Source organism: Amphiprion ocellaris, chromosome 15, assembly GCF_022539595.1.
Source record: "Amphiprion ocellaris isolate individual 3 ecotype Okinawa chromosome 15, ASM2253959v1, whole genome shotgun sequence".
Lineage (NCBI taxonomy): Eukaryota > Metazoa > Chordata > Actinopteri > Pomacentridae > Amphiprion > Amphiprion ocellaris.
In genome coordinates this window covers 25,546,479-25,556,690 of record NC_072780.1, presented here as the reverse complement: position 1 = coordinate 25,556,690, position 10,212 = coordinate 25,546,479, and the positions used below count along the sequence as shown (strand labels likewise).

Here is a 10,212-nt window from a genome sequence, read left to right as displayed (position 1 = left end):
TTATTCAAAGGACTACATGAATCCTGAGGTTGATAGTTTTCTCCTAAGTATAGTCTATTTGGGCTTCTTATTCCAGTACTGAACCAGCCAGTCAGTCTGAGCAGCTGAATGTCTTGCTTGGTCACTTCCCTTCACTCTATTTAACTCACAGTTACTGCCTTCCTAAAGGTTCAGTGTGTAAGATTTAGGATGATCTATATAAGTAAAAATAGATTTTTTTTTTTTTTTTTTTAAGAAAATAACAGTCACTGTGATTTTCTTACCTTAGTAAAAGCCTGTTGTATCTAAAGACAGTGTAGACCCTCTTCTGCAGACTGCCATCTTTCTACAGTTACCCAGAATGGACAAACCAAATGTGTCTTTAATGTATGCAGCAGCCACTATATGTTGTTCTTGCTGCTTGGAGAGATGAAGAGTATTCCTTTCACTGCAACCTGCAATTTTATGGTGAAAGACCACTTAATCCTACATAATACTCCTTGAAACTGGTACCACCGGGCAGCATAACATTACCAAAAACGTTGTTGTGCTGTCTTTGGCTGGGTCATGCTGCTGTTGGACTGGTCACTTGAGAACCCTTCCCACCACCGTCACTCAAACACAATCAGTTTTACATTTATTATCGAATAGAGTTACTTTTAAACCGACAACTAAATAAGGAAAGTGGTTTTACCTTGCTGACATGTTTCGACTGCATCTGCAGTCTTCCTTAGAGCGTCATCCGACGTGTGATGATGACGTGTCCTTTTTTATCATGTGACCGGTCTGACAGCTCTGTCAGAATCTGTCAGACCAGTGGTTTTACTGCTGTGTTTACACACACAAAAACCGGGCAGTAAAAATAAAGATATAATCACCATTCCATAACAGAACCCATACAACGCATAATGGAAAAACACATCAACACAGCAGTAAAACCACATACAAAGCTCCGGCAGCTATTGGTTCATCCAAAAGATACAATAGAACCAGACAATAAATGCAACATCATATATGAAATTCTGTGCAAGTCATGCAAGAAAACATACATTGGCGAAACAGGTAGATCATATAACACAAGAAAAAAGGAACACCAGACAGAATGTGAAAAGGAAACAATTGGATGACTCACAAGAACACGAAAAAGCCGATCTAGAAAACAAAAAATCAGCCATCACACACCACTGCAAAAGAAATAATCACATCATGGACTGGGACGGGGACAATTTTAACTCGGAGGCCAACAAATACAAAGGAGGCCATAGAGATCAGGAAGCGGCCAAGCAGTTCCATGAACCAGGACGAGGGGGCCTACACCCTCTTGAATATCTGGGATTCCATCCTCCAGAGACCACTAGACAGCAGGGAACATGGCCGGTCTGACAGATTCTGACACATCTGTCAGACCGGTCACATGATAAAAAAAGGACGTCATCACACGTCGGATGACGCTCTGAGGAAGACTGCAGATGCAGTCGAAACACGTCAGCAAAATAAAACTCTCCTTATTTAGTTGTCGGTTTAAAAGAAACACTATTCTATAGTAAGAAACGACAAAATTAACATACTCCAACCAACATTTATTATCCATTCATTATTATCAAAGGGCTGCTAGTAAAAGTTATGGTCATTCCAGAACTGGAGGACATTTTACATCCCACCCATCAAATTTTAAATAATCCCTGTACAAAATACTAAAACATGCAGTTGTTGTGTAAATGTACTTGTCCTGAGACGAAATCTTTAAAAAAAAAAGTATTTTTTAAAATGCCAAATAAGTCCAAAATTCCCCCTTAAATGCCACTTTCTCTTGTCCCACCCCCCGATGTCCAAATTGAATCTCAAATAATACAATTAAAATGCAACCCTATTACTGTGATTAGAGTAGGATTAGCAAACAACAAATAATAAAAATTGTAACAATATGTGTAAGCTGAGCTAATCAAGCCTTTGATAGTTTATTAACTATTATTGATGAATAAGTAGCAGAAAATTGTAAAAGGGAAAGTATATTTTTCAAAAATTTTGAAGCCCAAATGTCCTCCAATTCTGGAATGACCCTTGTAAAGATTCACATTGTGATCATCAGGCAGCATTCCTAAATCTCCTTCCACCTCACATTAGCAGTGAGCTGGAAAAATCAGGGTATGTATGTTTGATGCTCACTCCCACTTCAATGTGCTGTAGAGTCAGAATGTTCTGAGGCCCTTCTTCACATAAAGCACTGACCATTAATTGGGCAAACAACATGTGGCTCCAGTGGTGGAGAGCTGTGATGTCAGGAAGAAAAACATTCCTTGAAAAAAATTAAATCGATTACAGTGGATGTGATCAATAACAGACAGTGTAGTTCCACATGAAAATAGTAACAAAATCAGAAAGATGTCTCCTCAGCAATGGTGCATCCTGTCAGCAACAGCGATTTTGAAGTGGCGTCATTTCAGTAGTACTGTAGTTTAAGAACAAGCAAGCTTATCATGTATTATGATTACACTCCTAAAATAAACATAACTCCACAATTCTTCACAGATTGCACAACACTACATCACAGCAAGTTGGTGTCAGGGACAACAGACCTGAACGCCACAACCCTCAAAGATCAGTGCAAGATTTAGTGACAGTTCACTTCAGAATTCAAGAAGTGGCATTCAGGAGAAATGTTGGTAACATTGACTCACTAGGTAATAGCAGGTAGGTGTAAAAAGCATGTTTCTTTTGGACCAGGAAAGGTTTCTTCCATTGAGGACTGAATTCCATGGTGATCAAACATCAAGACAACGTTTGTTATTGAGTGTGTATGAGCGTGTGGAGGCCAAGGGCCTGTACTACAAAGCAAGTTCTCACAAAAGGTTCACATGTATTTCTCAAGAATAAACTATAGTCTTAAATCTTTAAGAGGATTTTAAAATTATAATACAGGCTAAAAACAACACAGCTGCTGCAGCCAAAGTCAGAAAAGAAAGCTGGCAAAAAATATTGGCTTTGTAAATACCTAATTTAATAATCATATCAGTATCACTGGCCCACAAGTAGATGTAACTAGATACACGAGTATTCCTTTAAACTGTTGTGCTGCTTCAATGTCAGTGGAAGGGAATCCTAAAACACACGTTTTGCTGTGTTTTAGGATTTCCTTCCACTGAGAATCTAAATCTCTCCTATCTATGCTAGTCAGGGAAAGAAAAGCATTAAGACGGATTCTAGAAACTCCCATAAGATCACTATCTTATGCACTGAGCCCCACAGGTTCTACCAGGAATGGGTGATGCCATTTTCCAAGACCCGATTGGTCTTTACATGGTGTGTTCATACATCATCTGTTAACTTGAACATAAATTGTGCAGCATAAGTTATCACTGCGATATACCTCAGGAAGCGGTAAACCACCATTTTAGTCCTAAAAACCCAGGTTTAAACCTGAAGTTACCCTGACAACCTCAAATCCAGCTTTGTAGCACAGACCTCTGACATCGGAAGTAGATTGTAGACATACAATCACATGTCACTTACTGATACTTGCGTATGCCCAGTGACTGGTCTTTGTCAAGGCTATGATAGATGATAAATAACTGTCTACATTATTTTGTTAACCTAAAACCAAAACGAGCTCAGTACACAGTTGGCACTATGATGCTCGACACCGTGCCGTTAGTGGTTAATGTCCGAGGGAGTGACAGCAAACAGCTGCTGGAGCTCTGAGCAGTTCAGCTAAGCCCTGCCTCCTTCTTACTGTTAGAAATCGAGCTGTTCACTGACTGCTGTGGGCTGTGAATTGCTGATAGAGCCACAAGTCTTAGCAGTATCTAGCAACAAATCACTTTACCAGGGCTACCTGTGCTGCTACACAATGCCGAGTTAAAGATGATGCAGGATCCTTCCTCAGTAGCAGCACTGTACAGACTTCAGTGGCCCAACCATTCTATGTCAAGGGAAATCAAGGGTTTTAAAATAATTTTGTAATGAGCTGTTGTGTTTTTCCTGTTGTACAGAACTGCCCACAACCATTTGTTTTTGTACTTTCAATAATCTTCCTGCACTACAGACCAATGGGATATATGAATGCATATGTGTAGAAGGCTGTCATAATCCCACTGCAGTGCTTGTTTAAAAAGAATCCAAAGGAAATTTTAAATATGCTAGGTTTCTCTGCATAACGTTGGTCTTCATCTTACTATATGAAATGCCTAGATATAACATACGTTATGAAATGGTTCTTAGATGATGAAAAGAAAATTCACTTGAATGAACTTTATGCGAGCATGATATAATGAGAACACTGGAGAGAGAACAGTGGGGTCTGAAGCATTACATACTCTGTGGACTGATCTAAGACAGTTCAGACGTGCAAGTCAGTAATGAGCTGTGATGTGTAAATAAACCCCTCAGGGGTTCAGCAGTCCTCACGACCTGCCAGCAGAGAAAATGTAAAGAATCTGAATGCTCAAACATTTTTCCAAAGCATGATGACAGTATAGCAGCTCCTGTCATCACAGAACCATTAGTGTGTTCACTCTGTTAGATTTCCACCTCAGTCCTCCATGTGACTCCCTCAGATGGACCCCTCCATTATACATCTGGGTTTATGGCTTGAGTTTGAGCCAGGGGTAGACCACGGTGAGGATAGAGAGGACAGAGGAGATCAGGCCGCAGGCCCCGACAAAACCTGGTCCCGTAGAGTAAATCCCCAGCCGATCCATCGGGATAAAGATATCGCAGCTGTTCTTGAGCAGGTCCAACAGCAGTGGTGGGTTGCTATACAGTACTGTCACAACCAGATGGAGTTGTCTGCGGAGCCAAGCCCCCATGACAGGCAGAGCCACAATGGCTGGACTGGCAGGTGAGGAAGGGGATGACAGCTGGTCAGCAGGTGAAGTACTGCTGGGATGGAGTGAGGATGAGGATTTGGCAGTTCTGTAACGTGCTTCACTCTCCATGAGAAGGCAGAGCTCATACACATCTCGAGTCAGGTTGAGGATCAGAGAAAAGAGGTAATACCTGTAAAGGAAAACCACACAGATGCCCCTTAGCAACAAAGAATCACCCAAAAATTCTGATGAACGTGTTTGTAATGGGTCTAAGTTACAGTGATGCAAAGATTCACTGACATGAAATAATGACTCCATTCAATCATTCAGTCCAAATCAATGCTTTAACAGTTCATCTAGCATTTAAATATCCAGAGTTCTGTAGGCACTAGTCTGACTCACTGGATGTAGGATGCAGGTATAAGCCACCACTCATTTTTAAGTTTGCTTTTACCAATATCTGTGTGTTACTGTTTTCTTCATGAAGGGAAGCAACGACAACCTCTACGAAGCAATCTCCTACATTAAAATTTAAACATTGTGGATTATCCCTTTTAATCACAGGCTTATTGCCCTGTATGCAAATGTTCCACCACAACAATTCCACTGTCACTATTTTGAGGGAACACTGAAGCTGCAGCCTTCATCAATGATGACTATGACTGGTTTAAAGAAATACAAACAAGCCAGAGCGTGTTTTTCTAGCTCTGAAAAACAGACAGTAAAGTGCTTCAGACTTGGTATGAAATCAGAGTTTCTGTGACCATTCTGACAGTGTGAGGGACATTGCATAAAGTCAACCTCAACGGTGCTACAAGCAAAAACAGCCTTGCTGGCTTGTCGTCACAAAACTGCTAGAATTATTTTTGCTCAAGAACATGAAAGTAAGCCTGATGAATGTTAAGAGCAATTTATTTGATCAAATGAGACCAAGATAAATTTTGCTCAGCTCAAATGGTGTCACCCTGGCCAAGACGATCAGTGTGCCTAGTACTGACTGTGAAGCACCAATGTGAAAAAGTTATGATAGTGGGCTGGCTGTGCAAAAGGTGTCAGCAAGATGATAATTATAGACAGCTTGGCAGCAGTGAAGGCAAGGTAGTGAAGTATTCAAACATGACAACCATCCAAAACACACTGCCACAATCACACAAAAATCACAAAACGATGACCTGGACAAGTGTGTCACCTGATTTGAATCCAAAAGAGCACCTTTGGGTACATGTTCGTACTTAGCTGGGTAAAAAGGCTTCTGTTTATTCTGCACCTTTTGCCTGGAATAGGTTGCAGAAAGACTTCAAATTAACTGAGTTAATCTCTTTCAGTGCCTTTAAATCAAAACTGCAAGTTCTTGAGGTCATTTCCACAACTTGCACGTGTTTTTTATAACTTGATTGTAAACTTATTATTGTTTTTTTTTTTTTCGTATTTTAATCATGTCTTAACTGTGTAATTTCATAACTGTGTTTTGTATTTGCTGCTGCCTATCTTGGCCAGGACTCCCTTGAAAAAGAGGTTCTTAATCTCAATGGGATCTCTCCTGGTTAAATAAAGGTTAAATAAAAAAAAAATAATTGGGGGTATTTTAAAGACTATGGTAGCGCAGCACAACCCTTCGGCAATAGCAGCTGGGAATAATAGTCTCTGGAGAATGACAGACCGTCTCTCCAGAAATGTATGGGGCCTGTGTTCTTAATATAGCAAGGATATACAGTTAGTTTTAAGTTTTACATTGGAGCAAATACTGTTGTTCAACTCTGAAGGAATTAAATGAAACACTACTGTAAGGCGATGCAATTTTGAATAATTTAAAAATTAAATGATATTGCACAGGAGCTGTGTGATTCCACTGAAAACAAGTCACATCAGCCTCAGCTTATATTTGACTTTACAAATAGGGTTAATGATCGTGCAAAACAGTGTAACAGATGTGTGTGTGTGTGTCACTGAAACATACACATTGAAAACGTAAAAAAAGAACCTCACTCACCGGAAAGATCTCTCACTCCATTTGTGCTGGTCCAGTTTGGAGATGAGGTTTGTTTTTCCTGTCCACAACACATTGTCACAGGCAAAGTACATGGCTCTGTTGAGATGGCTGATGGTCAGGCAGAGCCTCAGCACGCTGTCAGAAAGGTGGATGCTCCTCTTAGCAGCTTCCAGTGCCTCCACAGAATTTCCCAGACGCAACACTATGGAACGACACACATCAGTCACACTACAGTTTGGGTGCTTGGAAAAGAACTCGGACTGCTTTACTCACATTTTCTTGTCAGGCTCATGTGTGCTTCCAGCTGACTGACGGTTTTGCGCACTTCAGCTGCTGCCCCGCCCTTGTGCAGAGTATAGCCCAGCAGCGTGCAGGCATACTGAGCAGCCCTGTGGACGCACAACACACCCACTTATTAAGCCGACCAGAGGCCTGTTTCATGAAAGTTGAAAGTTCAATCGGCCTAACAGATTGAACAGTGATTGAACTGTTTGCTAAAGTCAACTTCAGCTGTGCAGTGATCAGACTGAGCCAAGCCCAACACGAACTGGCTTTGAAACCTCAACCAGATTCATCATTCCACAAAGAAAATTCATAGGCAAAAGCACTGTAATGTTTACAGTCACAAAGCAGCAACTATTACACACATAACATCAAGACTACAATATTACATTTTATCACATATTTAAAACCTTCAGATCATTGCAAAAGGGAACTTCTGGCAGCAAGCTGTAGGTCAACACTTAGCTTGGACTTTAACAAAAGAAGACAAGAAGTAGAACACCTTGGATTGTGTTTGCTTAGTCTTTTGCAGCATTTGATAGTAATTATATTGTCATGGGTTCAATGTCTGTATGACAAATGTGACTTTTCTACATTTTAAAATTTGTCCCTGGGTTTGCCCAAATGACGGCAGGTGAAAACACAATTTAAATACCTTTACACTGGCTGTCAGTGCCGACTGCATTTTAAGGGATTCTATGTGTTTTTTAAATGATATTTAAAAACAATGAATGCTGAAAATGCTTCATCTTTTGAGGCTACAGCAATATGCCACATCTGTTAGCGTATTATTTTAATTTAGCTACAATTTTAAAGTTGAAATGTGACTATAATAATGTGTAGACTAGACAAAAAGACATGAGCTCAGGCTGGAAGTGCACAATGACTGTTTAAGCCTAAAGTAAAGCAAAGCCAGAAAACTAACCAGACCAGGATTCAGCTAGTCGGAGGGATAATTTCTGGAAGTGACTGATGTTGGACTTAAAGTGAGATTAAACAGCACAGATAACTTGCTGGTTTATAAGACAGAGAAAGCAACAGCGACACCTACTCTTGCTGTATCATTTGGAGTATATTTTTTCAATGTCCATGAGTACTCAAGGTCCACATAACATACATCTTATCATTTCTTCTTACAGGACATAATTAGCTGGCTGATGAGGTTGTAGCAATGTCAGGTCATTTCATTACTCCTAAGGTGTGCCAAGCACAGTGGGCTGACATAGCAGAGGATTTCTAGAGAATTTAGAAATTCCAACTTTGTTTGGGCACTGTCAATGCAAGGCATATACAAATTAAAAGCTCTTCCAAAGACTAATATTATAATAACTTAATAATTCTAATCATGGATTATTAAGTTGTAATGGACAGTCACCCTGAACAATCTGTCTCCATAACAAGCATTTGCTTGGAACATTATTTGTTTTCCTGGCAGTCACAAATTTTGGACTGCACCCCAACCCCTGTGGATTGTAAAGGTTGCATCAGGAGTACCCTTCCAGGCCCTGGGAAAGCATGCATTCAAACCTTAAATATACTGTAATATAAATGGACATAAATAAATTGTTGATATACTATATTTCTAGTCCACTTGAAGGCTTCTATTGCATACAGTAGTTTGCATCTATAAGCATAAGCTCAGCTCACTACAGCCAAGTTGCCATGTAGACAAAAGCTTTGGGCTTCAGACGGAGTGGTGCAAATTTACGTCACGCAAATCCTTGTATACATGTGAATGTTTAAAATATGAGTTGGTTTATGGGCCTTGCAAATACAACATCTCACCGCTGCAGAGGACAGAGCAAAACAGGGCAAGTTGTCGAAACTTCTAGCAAGACTAGGTCGCTAAGTCAATAAACTATTCTATTTGAAAATTATACAACAATTCAATTATGAAACTCTAACAGGTCTGCAGAGCTATTGAGGTAACACAAACACCTAAGTACTGTTCACACAGATTTCCTACCTAGAGGGTAACCAACTGTTAGAACCACTAACAACTGCAGCCAGTTTGAACCTTGAAGCTGTGTGCGGCGTTTTGCCCAATGCAGCACCAAGCCATTAGAAATAAAGAGTTTTAGAGCAGCAAGGTCTCAGTTGTGGTCTGGGTGAAAAAGGCTTTATAGTTTCTGCACCCGCGACGGTTCGCGTAGCGAGTTTAAAGTAGTGAGCATTGCAGAACATGTAGAGAGGAGCTACCAGAGTCCTGCAAGCGGCCTGGAGAAGTATTAGGCCGCAGTTACCGAGCGTCATTAGGTGTCCATTGGAGTATATTGAAGGATTAACAATGCCACTGCTACAGCCTCAACACTGAAAACAGAAACCAACGCAGCTCACCCCTCATCTGCTATTACAACACCAAACTAACGTTAAACCCATTTATTTCTGAGTGGTTTGTTAGCAAACTAACTACCAGACTGAACTTAACATCTGAATCTCTGGTAAAAACGTCCTTCTTACTGTTAAGAAAATCTGTAACATTACCTAATAACTTTCTCCTTGGCTTGGCTCTGGGCGTTAAAGCGAACCCAGGAATCCATAGTGGCCCACGACTCTCGGCCTGTAACAGCTGCTAGTTAACTAGCTGTCAATCTGCCGACTCTTTCTCTCAGTAACTGTTGAGCTGTTACTGAGCAGCGAAGTGTTTTGTTTGCGGAAGTTGTATTTTGAGCAGAGTTTCAATGTCACAAGAGTTCAGTCATGTATTAAACCTGACGGTAGTTGGTATAGCAAAGAAAATGTAGCGCGACTCTGCCCAACTTTTTCTTCCTGTACTATTTCTTCTTCTGGGTTTTAATAGCAGTTGGTAGGCAGCTTATAGATGTAGCACATTACTACCACCTTCTGCTACGGAGTATGAAATGCAGTTAGATCTTACCCACGAACCACGGGCGTTTCTCAATAATATCAAGTACGCAAGTAGGGACTTGCGAACTCGATATTGAGAAAAGGCCAGATGGAAGAATATCGGGGCGTTATTGTAGCAAAACTATTTGTCAGTGCGTACGCAGAGTTGTCTGTCTGTATCTCAACCTGTGTGTCCGAAGTGAGATTTGTCAATGTGTAAAAGAGTTTGTCTATGCAAACCGAGATATGTCAATGCGAACTGTAATATGCAACAGTCGTCTCAAAATTTAGCTGTCTGTAATTAGGTTT

General features: G+C 40.5%; 1 protein-coding gene across 1 annotated transcript; it reads right to left on the bottom strand.

Annotated features, from left to right (window-relative positions):
• Window positions 1-1,538: 1,538 nt before the first annotated feature.
• On the bottom strand, window positions 1,539-9,842 carry pex11b (peroxisomal biogenesis factor 11 beta). The gene is made up of 4 exons (XM_023288911.3): window positions 9,541-9,842; window positions 7,048-7,163; window positions 6,775-6,976; window positions 1,539-4,974 (listed from the first exon to the last, which is right to left on the bottom strand). Exons 1-4 carry the CDS (start codon window positions 9,594-9,596, stop codon window positions 4,560-4,562), a joined length of 789 nt encoding a protein of 262 aa, XP_023144679.2. The 5' UTR covers window positions 9,597-9,842; the 3' UTR covers window positions 1,539-4,559.
• Between the last annotated feature and the right edge of the window lie 370 nt (window positions 9,843-10,212).